Here is a 22,470-nt window from a genome sequence, read left to right as displayed (position 1 = left end):
AAATTAAGAATTTTTGGCAGAATTACAAATATTTCATATACACAGGAAATTCTTCTATGTATGTTGTAATGTCTTGTGGAGTCTAGGAGGACATTTCCAGTTAGAAGGTGGTCCTTGTAAGATTTGCCAGACGCCAGCCTTGTGTTAGATTAGCCACCCTTTCGCTGTGAAGGGGGGGGGGGGGGGGGCAAAGATCGTTCCACCCCAAACGGCTATTGGAGATGCCTTCATGTCGAAAATGTATGTGACGGGAAACAAAGGACACGATTCACTATCTTTTTCGGACTCGTGAATACGCCCCTGCGTCTGCAGAACACTATGTATATCTAACATAACCCAGTACCGCGAAATAAATCAGTTAAAGGACAACCCTCAGTTCTGAGGCCCTATCCTTAACACTGTCGGAATTATCCCGCCATCTCCTTTTTTGGTGGAATCACGAGGTTTGTTTGACTCGAGGTCTCTTTTTGACCTGTCAACTCTCGGGGCGCCCTTTTCCGGAAGCAGTATGGCGGATGGTCGTTTTACTCGCGGGGGCAAGTTGCTCTCAGGTCACTCAGGTCATGCTCTCGATGCTCCTCCTCTCGAGGAAGAGTTTCGAGGGCAAGTCGTCTGCTGTTTGTTTTGGCGCGACTTTGACGATGGAGTCAATATGTTATCAAGCTACATTTGGTGATGACGGTAATATTTTAATAGATGACGACATTGAAGCGGAAAAACATTACAATATAACTTATTCGGCGTCCTTTATTTAACAATCAAAAGATTTGCAATAGTTTCCTAGTACAGGTTAGCTTATGCATACCACAGGCGGTTTAAAGTCAAAAAGCAATAATTATATATTTTTTTTTACCTTTATCAAGCTCTCTCATAATTTGTAGTCCAATATATGGTAAATCAATAGCTACTTCATCTTCAGATGAATCTTCCATTTCCAAACAAATTTCTCACGATGTCTGCTATATTTTCCGCCATCATTGTTTTACAACAAATCGCGTTTTCTTCGTGTATTAAAAGTTACCGACTCTTTTTGCCCTCAGGTCAACTTGCTCCCAACTCTTTCAACTCCCGAGGAGCACGAGAGACCTCGAGTCAAACAAACCTACGATTCCACTAGAGGTGTAAAAGTAACGAAAAAACGTGTACCCGTATGTATTCGTTACTATAACAATTAGTACTCGTTACTTTCGTATCGTTACTCGTTACTTCTGATACCGCATGACATGGCACATGCTATGTTATGTAACAGCATCGAATCGAGTCGTATTTCGTACGCGTACAGTATGACGTCGCGTAAATGAAAATAAATATAATATAAACAATTAAAAATATTTGATAATTAATAGCTTTTGTTAACCAAGAAACAATTAACTCTCATTAGAGCGGCTTTATTATAATATATATTTTAAGATAAGAACATAAAACGTGAAAATACGCGATTATAAAAAACAAAAACATACATATTTATAATTTGTAAAAAATACTTTCTTACGTTGTTTCTGTTCGAATCTAAAACTTTTCTACACACACAATACCTTTAATAAACAGTAAAAAATTTGGACGACGAATTTCCAAATCATACTTTTATTAATAAACAAACATCGTTCTTTGTAACGAATACGCGCGCGCATGCGTGAAACATACGAAATATGCGAGTAACGAAATGCATTCGTGTGTAACGTTTCGTTACTCGTTACTAGATGCCGCACCCGTTACTCAGTAACGAATACATACGGTTTGCTACAGCTCTAGATTCCACTAAAAATTTGAGTGTTTGTTGTTCTTCGGAACTTCAATTTGTAGAAAATGGAGGCAATTTTGTAGATTACGAAATACTTTAAAATTGTGTGGATGGTTTAGTAAGTTTGGTTAGCTATATTTTAATTTTGTAAAATAGTGCAAAAGTTTAATTATATTTGTTAGCTACAATAACGTATTGACATTGTAATATTATATAATCTGTATTCAGACAAAAATATGCGATGTGATACTGTAGGTAGCCCTATCATGGACTCGTAGGTTATTTTAGATAAATTTAATTTATTCATAAATGATATAAAAACATCATTTATGTAAAATCATATGTGATGGGTTTAAGAAGAGTTGTCCTTTAATTGATTTATTTCTGGTACTCGGTTAGGCTAGACCTGCAGTGTTCTGCAGACTTAGGGGGTGCTCACAATCACGAAAACTCTAGTAACTTGTGTACTTTGTTTCCCCTCATCAGCATACTTGGCATGAAGGCATCTCCAATTTACTAAATTAAAAAATTGCATCAATAATGCCATCCAAACCTTTAAAACCCGTGTGTTCGTGAGAAATAGCTTGGAATTAAACTAGAATTAAAAGTCTAAGAATATTACACTCGTTTTTGTGATTTACAATGTCAGTTTCTTAAATATTAACAAAAGTTAACTGTACAATTTATTCCTTACATAACATTTTACCTAGTGTAAAGGAAAAATAGAGAAATTTGATATGTATTTTATGTGATTTGTGATAATTAACATCACACAATTTCTGTTAAACTTAATTGATTTTTAACACCAATTATTTCATTGTCTTGTTTTGAATTGATCAGCTCTAGAGTGGTAGGTTTATATAGACTATTTAAAGTTTTTGTTTAAAAAAAGTATAATTATTCCAGTATTAAAATACATTCGAAACGAGTCCAGTTAGATATGAATTTCGCACAGTTACAATTGATTGTAAAAATAAAGGTTTTATGTATATATATATATATATTTTTTTTACCTCTTCCTATCTTGCAAAACTAGCAAACATTCTTGCCATGCAGGTAGACAAATGTATAATAATATATCCCGGAAAACAATATACATAAAAAACTATACAAGTATTATTAAATAATAATGACATAAAAGATAGTTGCTGAAAGATTTTTTGATAAATACTGATGACACCCGTACCTGGTTCTGCTTGCACAGGACGTTATGCCATCTCGGTGCCTCACAGGCGTGTGCAACCGGAAATCGCCCCAGAGAAGTCTAGGGCGAGTGAGTGCAGTGTACCGAACAGTAACCGCTGCCGCACATCGATTTGTCACCAGAGCATCAGTTGAGTTATGCTCACGGGTTTTTCTACATAATAATACTGTTACAGTTTAAAGTAGTTAATTACTTGACAATCTGTTCATTCAAGTAATTTTAATTTATAGCTACGGCCTGAACTAAAGCGACTAGGCTGGAAACATGTTTTGGGTGATTTGTTTTACATAAGGCACGTTTTGCGGGTACCAGGCCAGAGTATCGAATAAGTATCGTTACTATACTCACGAGTAGTATCGGAATAAAAGTATCGTAATCATGAAAAATATTGAAAGTATTGATACCTAAACATATCGATACTTTTCTATAGCATTGTTTAAAAATTACTAAAATAAACATTAGATTTATGAAATATTTATTTTAACTATCTGTAAATAAATCTTAGCTAATACTGTAATTTTTAAAGTGAATGGTTTTATAATCTAGGGTCTAGCAATTATCTACAAATATTGTCTATATCATTTAAAAAAAATTAATTAAAACACATTAAATTGATCAAAGAAAAGTTTTATTTCAATTATCTACATATCTGTCGTATCACAGGCTCGGTCATCTTGAAAGTTAATGTTTTTGATTCTAGGGTCAAACAATTATCAACAAATGTTGAGTTAGCACAAACTTTGACATCTTGTGTAAGGCAATGTTTTTGAATCTTGGGTCTAGAGAGCAGGACATTGCAATCAAATGATTATTTAAAACTGAATTCACATCTACGTTGCACATTTTATTAATTCCTTTTTTACATTTCTCACTCTTTGTCTGTACAGTCACTCATAATCTAATTTATCCAGACGTTTCAATGATAAGTCTGTTTCGTGTCTTTGACAATGTATTGCCTGCCTTCGAAAATAAAGGTTTGGAGGGGACTGATGCCTCTGAAACTGATGGATATTCACTGGCTAGCTTATTTAACTGAAGAAATACAGATTTCACATCTTCCTATTGGTAAAAAAGGATCAGTCGACAGTGGTGTTGTCATTGTGCTGCGAGACTTCCAGTCAGTTATACAGCTACCATTTCTGTCTACACTGGTGAAACACACCCGTTTTAAGGAATTTTCAACCAATCTTCTGCTGAGCCAAGCTGAGTTACAGTTATCAATAGTTTTGCTGGCTCGTAGTTCTAGACTTTTGTTCACAGCGAGAGTTGGCGTTTATCCTGAACCGGCTGGGGACAAGACCAGAGGTCCTAGAACAGAGTTTTCCAATTGCCCTCCCCTGAACTTAGTCGAGTATATTTTATCTAATTATCGTGTGTAGAATCATCTTCTCTAGAATAAACATAACATTATCTTCAATCAGTTTCAATGGGTCGTCGTACACTAAAGAATATGGTATAAATATTTTTCAGAGCTAGCAGATATTTTCTTTTAAATGATATGGTTTCATGTAAGTACCTTAACTTTAAATGTTAGCGATGTGAAATGATGTCCGATACTCACAAATTCATATGATCCATATCAAAATATAGAAGAATAGTTGAAAAAAGAATAATTTGACTTTTTTTTATATTCAATAATTCCGTGGATGTGTTACATCAGACCCATATTTATAATAAGACTATTAATGAGAATAAGTGTTAATTAAAACAAGATATATATACACACACACATACATATTTATATACATTTATACATCTATAGATTTACACACACGAGAAAACACAACACAGAAGTAACCTGGGTTGTTACAATGCAGTTGTTTGTAATTGCTCATATAAATGTGGTAGCCAGCCTCGTTGCATCAATGCCAGCAGATATTACGTACGTTATCAGTTTGCAGTACCTACGTCTGGTAATGAGGGGGAAGATATGGACGGGCCAACAGCTTGCAGTCATCATGCAGCCTTGCATGCTTCAACCACGTATTAAAAAAATGTAGACTACTAAATCAAGTCTATGCAGAATGATGGCTGCTGAATTCTCTTTGCAGATAAATAGAGACAGTGTAACTTGTGATCGCCTCCACTGGAGGCTGACGGGAGGAGGTTCAGATATTAGAATCCAGCCAGTTCTAATTCTCATTGTTTTACTATATTCTGAAAACATGTGGCCGGGAATCACAGTACTGCAATAAAACTCCAGTCGGGGAAATTAAAAATAATATATTTTCACTCCTCGTCCATCCAACTCCCATACAGAAAACTTGTCCCAAATCTCATGTTGTGGTATGTAGGTACTTCTTAATTCTGATTTCACTTCCATTAGAATTCAGTCCTTGCTATATAAATATTTCAGGACATTGAAGTCAACATTCCTGGGGAAAAAAAACCAGTATTAAAAACATACTTTGGCAAGCAGAACACATTAAAACAAAGCTCTTAATATTTTAATGTAAACTAGAAAATACAAAAAATTTTATCACTTTTAATTTATATATTTTCTTGGAACATTTATATAACATCATTATGATGTCTGTTCCTGGTAGCAAAAGCAAATAATGCTGACTCATATGGCAGTTAGGGTGCTTGGTGGGAGAGATTGGTAATGTACTAAAGTGCCATGCTCATTATGGGCATATGCATAGCTGGGAACTAGGGTGCACAAAGGTGTGTATAAAGGATGGCAAGATCACGGGTGGAAGCTCCAAAGGGAATGGAGGCGAACTGAAAGGGCGAGGCACACTTTCCTTGTGAGGACAGGGAGGGAGTGGATTGGGCTGGGATAGGAATGCTGGGGGAGATAGATACAGGGACCTGAGGAGATGACAAAGAAGGGAAGGGGGGAGCCACCACGTGAAAGCTCGATTGCGAGTGTAACAAATCATATCATGTGAGGAGGGTTCTGGGCTCAATCCCAAAAACCCGGTATGACTTAAATTTATGTGCACTGAGTTGTTACCCCAGTGACTCAAAGTCCAGAATCTTGGAAGTCCTGTCACCTCATGTTACTGGGCATGATCATCCGATGTAACACCCTATGAAAAAATATCCTAATGCAATCGCAGATTCATAAAAGATAGAAGTTTATAAGAGCACATACATTCAGTAACTGTTAATTTTTGTCATCAACTGTGCTCATAATGAGCTTCTATAGTAAATAAAGTAATTTGCAGAAAAAAAAAGTAATAAATGCAAGGATAGAATCACTTAAAGTATATATGTAATTGTTATCATCGTCTTACCTTCCTATAGCTGTTATAAAATCCAGACTTACTGCACATCTGTACGTGGAGGTTAAGCAATCTTCATTATCTTGTATCAACAACCGCAGCTTTACAAGAGTTGAAATCTAACAAAAGGAAGAAAAAATATTACCTTACAAGTAGAAACTAATGAGAAAACGAATGCACATTTTATACTGACCATACAGCTAAAAATGTAATTGCCCTGCCATTATTATGGAGGTGCGGGGTTGAAATGGTTAGAACACTAGTTTCTCGCCAAGTAATATGTACATGCAAATCGTAGTTTTACGTTGCAAAAAATCCAGAAGTCGGTTTTATTATCATTACTATCATCATTATTATTTTACTTGGGCTGCTGAATCCGAATATGGAGTTATCCAACAAAATTTCCTGGTGCCTTTTGAGATATTCGCAAAACACAGTGAAATTTTCGCACGTTTTTTGGTTTTTTTGTTCATAATTTATACTGTATATATGGTAGCAAAAAATGCACTCACACCATTTTTTAAGTATACCACATTTTACACAATATGAATTCAACTGCGGCTCTGTACGTGTTATGGTTCCCATGATACAGCACTTAAAAATGGTAATTTTTTTGAAGAAAAAAAAAGTGTAATTTTAAGTTTTGGGTCAAATTTTAGAGTCAAATATTAGGAAACATAGTGATCCTACGAGGAAAATTGTTAGAAGTAAAGTTGTAGCAACTCTAGTCAACTTCAATTTAAGCAAAGAACGACTCATGTTGACTAAAAAAAGTGTGAAAATATGGATGTTTTTTGTGAATAACTCAAAACTCATGAGGAAATTTTGTTGGATAACTCCAGTTTCGGATTCAGCACCCAAAAAAAAACATTGGAAACGATAATAAAAAAAAGATTACTGTATTTTTGCAATGAGAGGTTGTTTGTTGACACCATTTTTCTGGGTTAAAGACGACCCGGGTTGGAATCCTGGAGGGTACGAACACTGGATTTTTCACAAAAAATGGAAAACATGACAAACGTTGCTGCGGTTTGTTGGTTTTTTTCGGGGTACTGTCGTTTCCCCAACAAATTCATTCCATCATTGCTCTATACATCATCTCATCTCACATCACTCATTCTTCGGGTTGGCCAAATGACAGGTCTGTCCCTCAGGGTAACTGGCTTCTGTGAGTGTAAGACCCATTTCATCCATGCAGACCCTACCTTAGGTGGGAAACTACATTACTGCATGTATAAGAGATGCACAGAGCAATGGATTTTACCCAACAGAAAAAATACAATCTAATATTTACTCGAGACAGAAAATTATGAGTAATTTTTAATTATTGGCTGGTCAGCATTTTTGAACAGTGAGTTGAGAACATCTGTGAAAGACGAACTTCAATGAGTCTCAATTGAAAAAATTGCATGAATTTTTCTTGACCATTTTCAAGTTTTTGTAATCACAAAGTCTGTCACTAATTCTAAATTGCTCTCTTGGCTAAATAATTAGTTTATTTCTAGGCTTATATTGAAATGCTTATTAAAATAAACGTATTGTTTAAACCATTTATCTCGAAGTGATCAAAAAGTTTGAATCAAGCACATGAACAAAACAAAAATACATAGAAAACATGAACATTTTTGTAGTTATGAGTCAAATCCCAATTTTCTCAAATCAAAATCACAAATTCAAATCACAAAGAGTACTTCGAATCCACCCCTCTCTCTAATCACGATCTAGGTCACAATGGTCAAAATTAAAATGAGGTAAAAGAAATAAAAGATATTAACTGTGGTATTAAAAACATTCAGCAGCTTATGTTTGTCTCAAAAATCAAGTTTTCAGAATCAGTTCATACATACTAAATGTGTCCGCCAGCTTGGTCTAGAGGCTAGCGTGTCTGGCCGGTGAGCCAAGCGACCCAGGTTCTATTCCCAGCCGGGGAAGGAATTTTCTAAACTGTCTCCCTGGATTCAGGACTGGGTGTTTGCTATATCCCTTTCACCTCCATCCTACGGAAAGCAATGGCAACCATCGTGGAATAATCCTGCCCTTGGCAACCATTGATACGTCACAGCTGTCATCACCGTGACATTTCCAGTGCTCACGACACCCAGTAATTGGTAAAATGACTCATCATTATTCTAGGAGTACAAAATATATTGGGGGACAGTAATAAGAGTGCTGTATTTTTAATCCTCTGTTGCACTATAAAAAAATACAAACTTACATTACGAAAATTTCAGCAGGGTTTTACTTATTTTTCTAATCATGAGGCGCAGTGTGCTGCACTATTCACATTTCTTGCGACATGTCTTAATTCGGGAGCCAGTGTGCTACGCGATTAGTTTATCAGTCTTACAATGGCATCATGAGGGACAGAGAGGTCTAGGCGTAGGCCCTGCATCTCTGGTCACTGGCGGATAACTTCTTCAAAGCAGGTATCGAGACGCTTGTGTTACAATATGACAAATGCCTCAACCGTTTTGGTTATGTAGAAAAATAAGTAAGACCCTGCTGAACTTTTAGTAATAAAATAATTATCTTATGTATATTGGTCTTTTTTTATAGTCCATCGAAGGACGGAAAAAAAAAAACAGCACTCGTATAACTTCAGAATTGTCAGTGTTGAATTTTGGAACTACAGTAGAGTCTCGCTAATCCGGACTTGTCTGGACCTCAAGGTCAGTAGCTCAGCAGACGATGTGTCGCTTTGCTTCTCAAAGTAACTCAGCAACCCCTCCAGCATTGTAGTCGCTTCGTCATGAGTTGGGCTAGCTGATTTCTCCGTACCTCCATCATCATCTTCCTAACTATTTCAGTTGCCATGTTTGCAATGCATGCCTCACGATTTGATGCCCAATACCGCTGTCACTGTTAATCCATTCTGATATGTCAGTCTCCTCTATGTTGGCACAACCCTCCAACTGTTGAAAAACATGTACAAAATCAAAGATAGTTGAAGTTGGTTGAGTTTCGTCTTGTCCATATTTTTCCTGTGAAATGCTTGGCCACAAATTTTTCCAGCTTTTTTGAAGAGTTGACGACTTAATTTCTTCCCAAGCTTCCGCAGCCAAGTAAATGACAGTTTTCATTGTTACTTTTTTAATATGATGCATTAAGTTAGCTGATGGGTCTGCTTATTGTTGCTCTAAAAGAGACATGATCAAATTTTTCCTATATCACCATTTTATTGCTTCAATCTCACCTTGATCCATATGTTGTATCAAAGAAGTCACGTTTGGTGGCAGAAATTTTACAAAAGTTTCACCATCTCGCAATTCTTCTTCACTCGGGTAGCATGATGCATTATCAATTAACAACACACATTTATTGTTTTAGGAATAAATGTTTCAAAAAACAAAGCTTTAACAATTTTTCCCTCCATCCATGCCGATTTTTGCTAAGTGTACTGGGCTGGAAGAGCATTTCTATTAGGATTTTTAAGGGTCCTAGTCTTAGCCGATTTGCCTATAACCAAAAGTGGAAATTTAAAGTTGCCAGAAGCATTACTACAAGGAAGCAAAGTTACTCTTTCTATTTTTACCTTATGACTAGGGGCAGTGAAAAATGGTGAATGCGAAATCGCGAAATTTTTGTAAAACCCCTTTCAATTATCTGTACTGTATCAAAAAGTGAACTTAACCTATCCACAGCACACCTATACACATTTCGTTTTCGCGAAATCTTATTACCACCGCGAAATATACCGTCAAGGCGCGAAATTGGCTACTTGGTAACGAAATTGCGAAATGCCTATCTAATTTAATTCGAAAATACGTTAAAATTATTAGCAATGCACGAAATAACTTCCGTACATCGATACGATCATACGAAACTCGACGTAGCGGACTGTACACAAATGGGAACAGCTTTCCAGACAAAAGAATAACAAAAATCACGGAGGAATGGTATTGGTTGGAACAGAACTTTTTACGGGCGTGTATACCAAACAGAACAGCCCGCGAGTTGTTACCTTTGTGCTTTGTTGTCCCTGTTCACGGGATGTAAAAAATTAGACGTGTTTGCCAACTGGTTGTTGTGCTACCGCAGAATATTAAAAAAATCGTAACATAACCTAATATAACGTAACACAACCTAAACATAAATTATCTTGACTTTAACTCCCAAAAAAACGCTTCGTTGTCAGTAAAAATTGTGCATAAACATGCCAAAGGTTTTAAGTGTATTTGAAAGGGCACGGGAGTATGAAAGTGAAGGGTTTTATGTGTTTGACAAACATAAAAAAGTTATGATGTGCAAGTACTGCAATGTAACAGTTGACTGGAAAAGGAAGGATAGCTGCGAAAAACATTGTAAACAAAGGTCTTCGCACAAAGTCAACAAAGATAATGGTGGCAACGGAGTGAAAAGACAGATAACAATTATTGAAAATGTGTCTTTGAACAAAAAACTCAAGGCCGAAAAAACTAAATTGGCGAAAGACACAGTGCGGGCTTTCGTGCAAGCAAACATCCTGCTTGAAAAACTGGACCATCCAGGACTGCGATCTTGGATGAATGAATACATTCCAGGTAAGTTAAGTAGAAGTGCCTCGTTACCATAATAAAACACTTCATGTATTTTGCATTTTTAGTTTTTTTGAGTTTGCTAACAACCCATTTGTAGGTAATTTAAACTTTACTGCTACTTGTTATCATTCTGACACATGCAAAATATTCTCAAATCACTTAAGTCTTTAAAATAACACCAACTGGTCATTATTTCATACTTGCTAATAATAAAAACTACTTACCTTTTTTCTATATTTCATCTCTGGTATTTCCATAATTTATTAATGTGCAAGGTAAATACGGGGCCTTTAAATTTCACAAGAGAAGTATGTAGTGCTAGTATCAAAACACATGGAAACAGGATTATTTTTCAAAAGTTTAGTTCAGAATGTGCGAAATCAATACAAATTGAGAAAATAAATATTTTTTATTTTTAGGGTCCGGTGACCTTCCACATTCATCTACCTTACGAAGCACTTACCTTGAAAGTTTAAAAGTTGAAGAGGAGGAGAAAATAAAAGAACTGGTGAAAGGGCAAGACATTGTTTTATTGTGTGACGAAACAACCAACAAGAAAGGACAGTGTGTGTTTGTCGTTCTATTTAAGATTATGTCTGCAAGCAGTGAACAAAAATTGCTTGTAGCTGGGACGAAAGTTTTGATGAATGCAAATTCGACAGAATGCTCACGAGCAATTGTTGATATATTGGTGAAATTTGATGTAAAATATGATAACGTAATTTCTTTCACTTGCGACTCGGCGAAGTACATGACAAAATGTGCTGACCTTTTGCGCGTTTTGGTAAGTGACAAACTGCTACATATTCAGTGCTGGGCACACAAGCTCTGCCTGGTTGGCAATATTTGGGTGGCACAGCTTTCCGAACTGAATGAGTGTGTAATGAAAACCAAAATGTTTTTCTTGAATTCAAGGAAAAGGAAACACCACTATTTGCAGTTTCTGACGGTATCGTCCATTCACCCCAAATTGTTCCCATCTCCTGTTTTAACACGCTGGAATTCGTGGTTCCGTGCTGTGGAGTACATTGACACATACTTACCCCATCTTTTAGAATACTTCAAGACAGAAGATGCAGAAACTAGTGGAAGTTCAACAGAATATTACATGCAGATGTCTATGGACAAAGTTGCTGTTTTGCAATGTGAAGCAAGATTTGTAGTTGAGCACTGTAAATCAACTGTAGAATTGCTTGAGATTTTAGAGGGTTCGTCATATCCTTTTGCTCACAGGTTGCTAGGAAAACTTTATGATTTGAAAACCAGTTTCAAATTGGCCAGTGATAATACTTTTCATCCTGAAACAACACAGATGCTGAACTCACAACTTTGCTTGAAATCTGCTGTTAGGGCTACTCTTGTTTCAACAGGACAAAAGTCTCTATTGAAGCTATCATCGTTGATTGCCAGTGATCCTGCCAAGGATTTTGTAGAGTGTATGGGTGCTTTGTTTGATCCCAGAGAAATTGCTTGTAAGGGGCTAGAGGTTGACGCTGTTGAGTTGCAGAACAAGGTTGAAAAAGTTCCTTTCCTATCCCAGGTGCCTTTTCGACTTGTTCTAGAAGGCTACACTCAGACTAAACAGGCAGTCTTAAAATCAATTTCTAAGAACGTCGATATTCTTACCATCCTGCTGTCTTTAAAATCAGATTTCCCAGAGTATGCAACCAATGCTGTGAAGTGCCTGTGGATCCCTGTTTCCAATGTTGACAGTGAGAGGGCTTTTTCCATGTACAGCAACATCATGTCCGACAAGCGAACATCTTTGCGGGCTGATAACATTGAAGTTATGTTGGGAATGTGTTTTGGAGCTAGCCATTGAAGTCAAGGATTTTAAGTTTTTGTGTACTTGCGTTACTACCACAATTCAGTATTTTCACATGTTCTCTATTTCATTCTTGTCAGAAACAATGTAAACAGATTAAGAAGTCCATGTTAAGTTACTTAGTTTATTACTCTAAAAGTACTTTTGCAAATTATTCAAAAACATTGTAGCAGATTGCTTCAAAAAAAATCAAGAGGATCCACAGTCACACTATGCACGCCACAAACCTGGGTTACAAGTTTTGCAAATTTTATAACACAATTTTTTAGATTGACTTTGGCTTATTTTATGCCTACTGAAAATTGTATTACATTTGGTCAAAAATATTAAGAAATTGTTTGAAATGATATGAAACAATTTTTTGGTAGGTGTACAGACACATCTTTGTTTAAACTGTGTTTCGATTTTTCCATACAAATGGAATTATTATAATTTTTCAAAAGAAGCTGAAAAACACTGCAACATGGGCAACATGGCCTTAAAACTGTGTACAAAATTTGAGGAAACAGTATGTGGGAAACCACAAAGCAGAGATAGGACTAGAAGACTATATTCATTATATTCTTTATAAATTGTATTATAAATCTTAAATGTGTATTATTATGAATGTCTTGTGTAAAAAATTGTTATAATTGAATCTCATCGCTTATGAAATGAATAAAAATGATTCTAAATACATTGTTTTTATTCAACGAAATGATCTTATAATACCGAAATTTTATAACGAAATCCTCTGGTTTATTCACCGAAATTGAAACAATTTATTTACCATTTTTCATTGCCCCTACTTATGACCTTTGGCTACAGAATCCAATTTTAATGCTAATTTTTTTTTAAAAGTATTTTGTAATATAATCCCGTTTCGTCAGCGTGAAAGACTTGGCAAGGCTCGAAGTTTTCATCTTTAACAAACTTTTCAAATTTTACTTTAGTCTTCATTTGCACTATTGTCACCTGACAAAATTTCACCACTTACACTAAGTTCACAAAAACCGTGTCGATCTTTCCAACGGGATAACCTTCACACACTGGCAGTAAAAACAGGGTCACCTTTTAATTTTTTGTTGAGTTTGAGCACGAACGCTTGTAATGTTACGCCTGACAGCAGAACACCTTGTTCACGTTGTTGGCAAAATCAAATGTACAAAGCCTCGTCTAAAGTTTCTTTTTTTTCAACGTGCTTTAATTAACCAGACTGTCCTTACTCACCAATTTGTCACAAAAGTCTTCCATTTATTTCCGATTTTTTCCCCAATCAGAAACAGCTTGTTTTCCCACTCCTAAATCTTGCGCGATTCTAGTTAATGATTCACCCGCATCAATATGAAATAAGGCTTGGTGTTTTTGCTCCATTGTTACAGTCACTTTCTTACCTTTAGTAGACATTACGTTGCTCTTAATAAGTGCACACAATACAACACTCGCACTGAATAAAAATAACTGTCACGAGCACCTATCACCAGCACGAGTAACCATCGACTGCAGGGAACAAAACAGAACAACTCGCAGGTATAGAGTGAGTCACTTCTTGGAAAACAGACGACGAGCGGAAAACTAGCGATAAGACTCCCGGCAACTGAGGGCAAGAGGACTCTCTTAGAAATGTATTTTCTTATTTTCCTTTGTCACAACATTCTTCTTAATCATTTATTTTTTTGGATCCGTCCTGATTAACCGGGATGTCCGGACTAGCGGGGTCCGGATTAGCGAGACTCTACTGTACCTATATAACCTCATACCTGCCAACTTTGGCCAGTCAAAAAGCGGGAGGTTTTTTTAGTGAAATTGGAGGGGGAGGGGGGGGGGGGGGTGGGGGTGGCGTGAAAATTTTTGTTTATTTTGTAAATTTTGAAAATAGTTTTTAAGAGTAAACCAGCATGATTAGCACAAGCAATATAAAAATTGTGTTCTAAAATAAAATACGTTAACAAACACACTGCTTTTGTCACACTATCTTCTTTCCGACTTGTCACGAAAAACGTCTAATTTCTGGTTTGATGCCATAGCATTGACGGCATGTTTCTTCGTATTTATATGCTTCACAATGTCGCCCTTTCCGGCATGCGAAACGGAAAAATCACAACGACACAAAGAACAAAATGCAGCATGTTTTCTTTTCCTCGATTGCAAAATACACGGAAATTCGTCACTAAATGTCTTCTTGTACACAGCAAGATACTTCACTGTAGGCTTACTTAGCGCCATTTCTATTAAATCCCTATTCCGGAGTAGGCCTACAACTAAACAACGCATATAAAATACTCATCACGCAACTGCTTCCACAAAATAATATTTTGATGAATACACCGTTGAATAAATTCGAAGACAATGCTACCTCTACACTTCGTCTGTGAGCACAGACGCGAACAAAGGCGAATTTGTTCGGGGACGAACAAACAATTCACACATAGCCGGCTGACAAACCGAAGCGAATTTGGGCACGAATGTAAACAGTGGTATCATAAACTCATTATTAATCCACTCCGTCTTTATTTCAAGCCAACACCACCAAAAATACAGTTTACAATGTTGACAAAACACGCCATCTTGGAAAACAAACGAAACCTTTTTGTGGTTGGCTAATAAACACCAATGGCGAACGTGTACCAATACAGCTCCCATAATTATCGTAAATAACTACGTTTCTTTCTTAAAAGTACGCTTAACCAAGCATTTTAGCCGACAATTGTGGGCATTTAGGTTATTAAAATAACTACACGTTATGGTACAAACCGTAGTTACTATACGATTATACGGAATAATGGTACAAATATTTTAATTCTATAAATTTATTGCATTAAAAACTTCAAGAGAAACAGAACCAAAAAACGGGAGATTTGAATGAAAAATCGGGAGGGCGGGAGAAAGGGTACAAAATCGGGAGTCTCCCGCCTAAAGCGGGAGGGTTGGCAGGTCTGTAACCTCCAATATTTTTCTTAGAAACTACTTACTTGAATATACAATCTTTTGAAAACTAAAAATTTGATAATATTTGATTGGCCCATCCCTATTTTTTTAAGTGACTCATAAACTTATTTTAAATTTGTGACCTTTTCAGGGAGGAACATGGTTGCCGCTACCCAGCTCAGGGCCGAGGGTGTTACCTGGGCCAGGAGAGCTGTCGACAGCCCCACCTTGTCCTCGACTATGGAGTAGTAGATGGCGAGCAGCCGGTCCGACGTGAAAGAGTCCGGCTGCCGGAGGTTCCTGCCGATGGCCGAGCCCTTCCTCGGCCTCTGCAGCCTCTTGCGCTCCTTGCCGTGGTGCTTCACAAACATCCTCTTGTCGGACGCGGCAGGGTTGTACGACGCCAAGTACGCTGCTATCAACATGTATTTGGTGAAGTACGGCAGGTTCAGGCTGACCGCCAGCTGGTTCTGGTCACTGTGGTGCGGCAAACCACGGTAATAAGTCACTCGCTTATTGAGCACAAAACATGAACAGTGTAAACAGTAAAAATACAATACCACGGTAATAAGTCACTCGCTTATTGAGCACAAAACATGAACAGTGTAAACAGTAAAAATACAATCATGAATCACCATCAACTTTTAACAATCCCGACCTAACCGGCTAGCTAAGGTTCAAATTGCACATACGTAAGAACACTTGAAGAATTTTATAGGTTTGAAAACACTGTTCCAATTTCGTAAAAATTTTACGCTACATGTTTTATGATTAAAATCAATTCTCTCGGAAAACATATTGATCTTTGACCGCTTTTTATTTCTCCTTCACAAAAATCAACAATTCACAATGGCAGCCATCTTAAGACCACGAAAAACATGTACATGTTGAAAATACAAAATTCATCGCACAAAACAACTTCACTGGCTCAATACACAAATCTACTGTTCGTTGTTATCGAAATTTGAAAAAATTACAAGCTGTTCGTAAAGATATCTAGCGGTTATTCGCAACTCAAGGAAAGCACCAAAGGACTCCGTCCTCTGAATGATTACAACATTACTCGATCATCATTGTGGACTCCTACCAATGACTGTGGCCAAAATTTCTAGTTAAAAGTTCCAAAAAATAAGAAAAAAGATTTATTATGCTCTGTGTAGCCCAGACCACAGACGTTAAATTTTCTGCCTCTACTTCATATAGTTATTTTTGAACCTGGGATCGACATGTAACCTCTCAGTACCTTGGCCAGACGCTAACATGGCCACCCTTCTCCTTTGATAAAGACAAGGGTGCCCATGCGACGTAACCACTAACTGATCACAAAAATGTATAAAAAAATATCAGCCAATCCTGGCATATGGCAATACATATCACTACAAAACCTGAAACATGCTCAGCCCTAGAGATAAATACATTCTTGTGTTTTCAACCTTTTTTTTAAAAAAACTCACTAGTCCTTTTTCTTATGCTCAAGTGCATCTGTATCTAACACTTATACTACTGATAAAACAATTGCATCAGCCCAAATGTTCTAGAAACTTCTAGAACAATTCCTGTAAGCATGCATTAGAAAATAAAATAAATATAATAAACAATATTAAAAATACATGAAAGCACGCCAACATATACCAGTCAAAAAATGTTTTGCACCCCCTGGATTTTGGTCCAAGTGTGCAAAAAACTGTTTACTGCGAACAGTGAATGACACCGAAACACACAGATAACCATATAAAATCAACCACAAAAGGCCAGAACTCTGAAAATAATATCACTTGTGGCCAATTTAATTTATTTTTATTTGTTGATCAAACGTCAATACTTTAAGATTCTTCAATTTGTATTTTCACAGACCTCAGTATTTTTTAATCTCTCTCCCTCAGCCACCGCGGGCTTTAGCTCGTGCAACTGCTGTCACACGCATGGTGAACCCACACCAGCGAGCCTTGTGTGTTGTGCTGTGCCAGCCCATGCGTCTGCTCATCTTTATCACCCTGAGTGCCTCGCAATGCCATCTCGCACGTCCTGTCTTGCATTGCGAAAGTAGTCCTCTCCTGGGGCCCAATTGTATCCTTCGCTGGTCAGTATCCTACCCCCCTCCCCACAAGCTTGTGCCATTCCAGGCAAGTTACTGCACGTAGTTCCTGCTTGGGGCAGGCAATTGTCCTCTGTCCGGCCACCTCTTCACGTTGTCAGTACACCAATTATGTAAAATAAAATTGTGTGAAACAAACTTACATTCAGCATGCAGTCGCACGTATAAAGGGAAAAGTACACCCATTTTCGCCAGCAGATCTAATATGTAGTGAATAGTATACTTTAATTACCTGGATTTTTTAATACTTCAGTTTATCTTCACATTTGCTATGAACTAACGTCATACAACCAACATTATTTGCGGGTCAAACCGCACCGCTACTGACGGTACCTGCCCCACAAATACTGCAGGCTGCAAAGTTCTTAGCACTGCTGCCTTTTTTGGATTCCACTCTTCCAATTTGCAGCTCCCATGCAAAGCTTTGAGAATGGAAGCGGCCCTCAATGTTTTTCACTTCGCGACCAGTGTTTTGGATGGCTGTGTAACAACCCAGATTACAGCCTTCCTCATGCAATACAGTAATAATCTTGTGTTATAAATTTTTTTGTCATATTTCAGTTTAGATGTAAAAATTTTTCCTTTAGACGTTATTGTGAACAAAATTCTTCGGGTTTATTGTTTTTATTTTCAAAATTCATAAATTTATATTTCAAGTATTTTTTTTTGTTGGCTTCTTTGTGTGGGAAGGCGTGCTGACGTGATTATCCTTTGTTTTTTCCACGACTGAGGCTTTATTTCACACGCTAGGCATGTGAGTCACGGTCACGGGAGTGTGAGAAAGAGACAAAATCGCTGTGTTGTGGGAACAGAAGTAAGCATTTCGTGAAAGTCTCTGTTGCCATGTGCCGTGATTGGCTGAAAATTACGTTAGCGAGCCCAGGACACTGCCCGCACAAAGGGAAGGAAGGCTGTAAAGTCAGTCATTGTCCGAGCACCGGGCCGAGCGGTCGTTGTTCGGGCGGCGGGCCGAGCAGGACGTGGCCGGGCGATGGCTCCGGGTTTTATTTTTTTTTTATGTACATTTAATTTTTATTTGTTCTGCTGTGCTAAATATTTTGTGATTTTTAAATGAATAATTAAAACCAGGTAATACATCAAACATTGTGTATCAATATCTTCTTTCTTCATGACCTGCAACCTGTATGTTCCACTCATCACCTAATTTTAGCTAGCCGGAGGTGGTGAGTGGTGATAGCTGGCGTGCTGTATGCAAGAAGACCCAGGTAAGAATGTTTTTTGTATTATTATTTTGTAACGTCAACATAAAGATATTATAACTTCATCTTTAAAGGACAATTTGAAATTAATGATCCTGGTATTAATTCTAATTTTAATAATTTTCTAAAGGAGGCCATCAATTTAAAAGAAAGTTTTTTTTTATTATGTTAGCTCAAAGGTATTTAAAATGCACCAAGTTTTTTTTATAACACAAATTCATAACACCTAATTATGCAAATTTGTCAACTTATTTTTAATGCAGTAATATATTTGTATATTCACTTATTGCCAAAGTAAAAAAATATGTCTAGGATATTTTTCTTTTATTTAAAATACATGGCACTGCAATTTTTTTTATACGTAAAACAAATTGTTAAGTAAACTGATTGTTAAGTCAGTAACATACAAATGAAATAATAATGTTTCATGGAAATAAATGTAGCCTTTGTTCCAAACCTCTGATGTATAATTTGTAAATCAGTTTAAATGAGTATCATTTTTTTCTTTAGTGGGATATAATTTTATTCACCAGTCAATTCATTCGTTGCAGCCACAGACAGCTGCTTCCATTTTTTGCTCCTCGAGAGTGGCAGCATAATGCAAGGGCCCAAGGATTTTATTTTGCGTTGAGCTTCAGGTCACGTCAACAACTAGTTCATTGGCGACATTAACACACAGAAAAATAAATTATCAGGTATGTTGGGGGAAGCAATTCAACATTTTTCTGGCGTGAATTTAAGAAACCTGGAAAACCAAAGTGAGTGGGCTGAAATTCCAGCCCCAGAGACATCCAGAATGAAAGATCAGTACATTAGTCTATCAAATAGAAAATTGTATCTATCTGTGAACCAGCTCTTACCAGCGTGCCGGGCCACTGTCCCATTCCCCTGCCGCCCGCATGTACAGCTTGTTCACGGATGCTTCCAGATGAGGTTTGATTTTCACCCACATCTTCTTTACATCGAGTGACTCGGGCGCGCACTCCTCCGCCGGATCGCAAAGCTTGCGGTACGTGGTCCTTGCCTGCAAAGGCAAAGACAGATAAAAATGCACTGCAGGCAAGCTCACACGGAAAAAACAAGAACATTAAGGTGAGATTTAATTTAGATGTTTCATGCCGATGCCAGACAATTAAGAGATTGTGAGAGGAAAGAGTTAATTAATGATCCCAATGAAAGTGCTCCCAATCGCCAGGCCCACCTATCAGCTATCAGTAATCACATTCATGCATACAACAAAATACGTGTAAAACAAACTTGATTAGGATTACACCAAATAGGTACTGGACTCTACAAAATAATTAGCACTCACTCCTATACAGTATCTAGACAATCCCATCCATTAAACAATTTTCAACAATTTATATTGATGTTAAGGTTTATCTTCTAGTTAAGTACATGAGCTAAATAAGCTGTATGTACTGTACGAAATGCTGGTACACACTATATTTAAGATGTGGCATTAAGTATTTATGTTTCCATATTAAAAAACACTCTGCAGTTTTGTAACTGGACTCCTATATTAGTAATAATTACATAAAATCTATCAAACTTGGCAGCACTGCAATGATGTACAATGGTAAAAATAAATTAATGACTTGTCTTTAAACTGATATGAAAATGCTGTTTTTGACCATTTTGGAATCATGGTGTGGCTGTAAACATATGCATTAGCCCAGACTAAGTTTTGTCTCGACAAAAACACAAAGGTAATGTTGTTATTTTAACTCCTTCACTTTGAGCTGATAATTTGAATACAAACACAATACATGTACCGTGTTTTCTTGCATAATCGTCGCACATTTTATTCTAAAATCAAGTTTGAAAATAGGGGTGCGATAATTATGCGAGAAAATTCTTTTTTTGTTAGATAAAGTTATTTATGAAAACAAAACCCATTCATGGAAAGTATGTTTACTTAAAAAGTGAAGTTTAAAGGAGCACGCCAAACAATTTAAATTAATAAGTCGTGCAAAAAAAACTTTTCTTCAACTTTAAATAGAAAAACCAAAACTCTGACGCTAACGCAAGCCACTTGAATCTGAGACGTGAACTAACGTGTCGTAGTCCACACTTGCCATGAAAGAATGTGGGCCATCAAATGTAGTTAACTCGGCTGTTGACAGAGAGCGCGCGCTGCATCCAATCTGCGAGCTATCGATATTCAACTACGTGTGCGTGCTCTATACGGGAAGCAACATAACCAAACACGAATGATGCCAACTAGCGCTTTCTACATTATTGTAAATGGTACATTGTGATGATGCAAACGAATAGATAAAGGTAATAACGTTTAAAAAGTCTTTAAAAGAAAAAATTACACATCAGACAACTTCGTATTTCCGTTAATTAAATAAGTACAGTGGAACCTCGTTACTACGAGAGCTGACGATGGCGGCGAAAATTCTCGCGAGTACTTGTTGTAACAGAATATAACAAATTTAAGTTAAGTTAGACTCTGGACCGTCCAAACAGTCTTTAATTTCACACCGTTACTTGAAAACTGTGCACTATAGTGAAAAAACATGTTGAATAAAAGTTGTAGCAAATTAAATTTTTTTTACGGAAAAGATACCTACACAAAGCGCTCGGCATCTAATAGCGGGACCAAAAACAACACGCGACGTTTACGCGTGAAGTTATTTTTATCCCAATTTTGACTGCTTAAAATATAGGTGCGACGATTACGCGATAAAAGAGGGTGTTTGGTTTTTTAATATGACAATGGGATTTATTATATGGGCCACAGTTTCGTAGCCAGTTTTAAGATTATTAGTGTTGAAGTTGAATTGTCATAGGTGGCTCTGGTTCACCCAGGTGGTGCTGAGAATGTTTTTTTTTTCTGGGCTGTTTGGGTGCCAAGTCTAGTTCATTGTTCACCTACAAAGCAGTATTTGTGATTTTTTTTTTTTACCCCCTTCCTTCACTGATACAGTGTCTGCAGTATGTTTTTACCTTTTTCAGCATCTTACCATGTTTGTGATATGTGCTAATGTGTATTATTTTATTGAAGTGCTTGTACGTGTTGGCTTAGTATCATTGCTGTTGCTTTGTGTGCATGGCTTGTTTGTGAAGTGACCTGAAGATACTGTGATATACAAAGTATTAAAAATTGTACTGTGGTTATATTCACTCACGTTACATTAATCAGTAAAATATTAAAACACAACTCTCATAAAGTTACTAAAATTACTAAAATGTTACCCACATTAAGGCTTACCGTGTTTTATTGCATAATCGTTGCTCATTTTATACTAAAATTAAGTTTTAATAGTAGGGGTGCGACGTTTATGCGGAAAAAAAAAATTTTGTTTGGTAAAGTTATTCATAAAAACAAAACCCATTCATGGAAATAACTTTTAATTAAAAAGTGGAGTGTACAAGAGCATGCCAAACAATTTAAATTAATAACCTTTCTTCAACTTTAAATAGAAAAACAAAATCTATGACCTGAATGCGAGCCTGAACTAACGCATAACTATCGTCGTAGTACACACAATGGTGTGCGGGCCATCAAATATAGTTAACTTGGCACTCAACAGAGCGCGCGCGGTGTATGAATCAGCAAGATATCGATATACGACTATGTGTGCTCGCTCTATATGGGAAGCAACATAACAAAAAATGAATGATGCCTACTAACGCTGGCTACATTTTTATAAGCGGTACACCGCTGCGATGCAGATGAACAAATAAAGGTTATAATGTTAAAAAAGTCTTTAAAAGAAAAT

General features: G+C 36.8%; 2 protein-coding genes across 8 annotated transcripts in view; one reads left to right on the top strand and one right to left on the bottom strand.

Annotated features, from left to right (window-relative positions):
• Nucleotides 1-1,740: 1,740 nt before the first annotated feature.
• On the top strand, nucleotides 1,741-13,193 carry LOC134533894 (uncharacterized). 2 transcript variants are annotated; one of them, XM_063371670.1, is made up of 3 exons: nucleotides 1,741-1,859; nucleotides 2,946-10,695; nucleotides 11,112-13,193. In XM_063371670.1, the coding sequence occupies exons 2-3, from the start codon at nucleotides 10,329-10,331 to the stop codon at nucleotides 12,512-12,514; spliced, it is 1,770 nt and encodes a 589-aa protein (XP_063227740.1). In that variant the 5' UTR covers nucleotides 1,741-1,859; nucleotides 2,946-10,328; the 3' UTR covers nucleotides 12,515-13,193. The 2 variants fall into 2 exon arrangements, with proteins under 2 accessions (XP_063227740.1, XP_063227741.1); XM_063371671.1 differs by having other exon boundaries at nucleotides 1,741-1,868.
• Nucleotides 5,152-22,470, bottom strand: part of LOC134533896 (origin recognition complex subunit 5) — a 28,378-nt gene continuing 11,059 nt past the window's right edge. For all 6 annotated transcript variants that reach the window (XM_063371674.1, XM_063371675.1, XM_063371676.1 and 3 more), the window contains exons 7-10: nucleotides 19,600-19,763; nucleotides 15,622-15,901; nucleotides 6,188-6,294; nucleotides 5,152-5,320 (exon numbers count right to left, since the gene is read on the bottom strand). In XM_063371674.1, the coding sequence (XP_063227744.1) occupies nucleotides 5,275-5,320; nucleotides 6,188-6,294; nucleotides 15,622-15,901; nucleotides 19,600-19,763 (597 nt within the window). In that variant the 3' untranslated portion in view covers nucleotides 5,152-5,274. The remainder of the gene's footprint in view (nucleotides 5,321-6,187; nucleotides 6,295-15,621; nucleotides 15,902-19,599; nucleotides 19,764-22,470) is intronic.

This window comes from Bacillus rossius, chromosome 7 (genome assembly GCF_032445375.1).
Source record: "Bacillus rossius redtenbacheri isolate Brsri chromosome 7, Brsri_v3, whole genome shotgun sequence".
NCBI classification, from domain to species: domain Eukaryota; kingdom Metazoa; phylum Arthropoda; class Insecta; order Phasmatodea; family Bacillidae; genus Bacillus; species Bacillus rossius.
This window is presented reverse-complemented; position numbering and strand designations above follow the sequence as displayed.

Coding starts and splice junctions, on each gene's coding strand:
- LOC134533894 (XM_063371670.1), top strand. CDS start 10,329: ATGCCAAAGGTTTTAAGTGTATTTGAAAGGGCACGGGAGTATGAAAGT. Junction 10,696..11,111: donor GATGAATGAATACATTCCAG/GTAAGTTAAGTA, acceptor TTTTATTTTTAG/GGTCCGGTGACCTTCCACAT.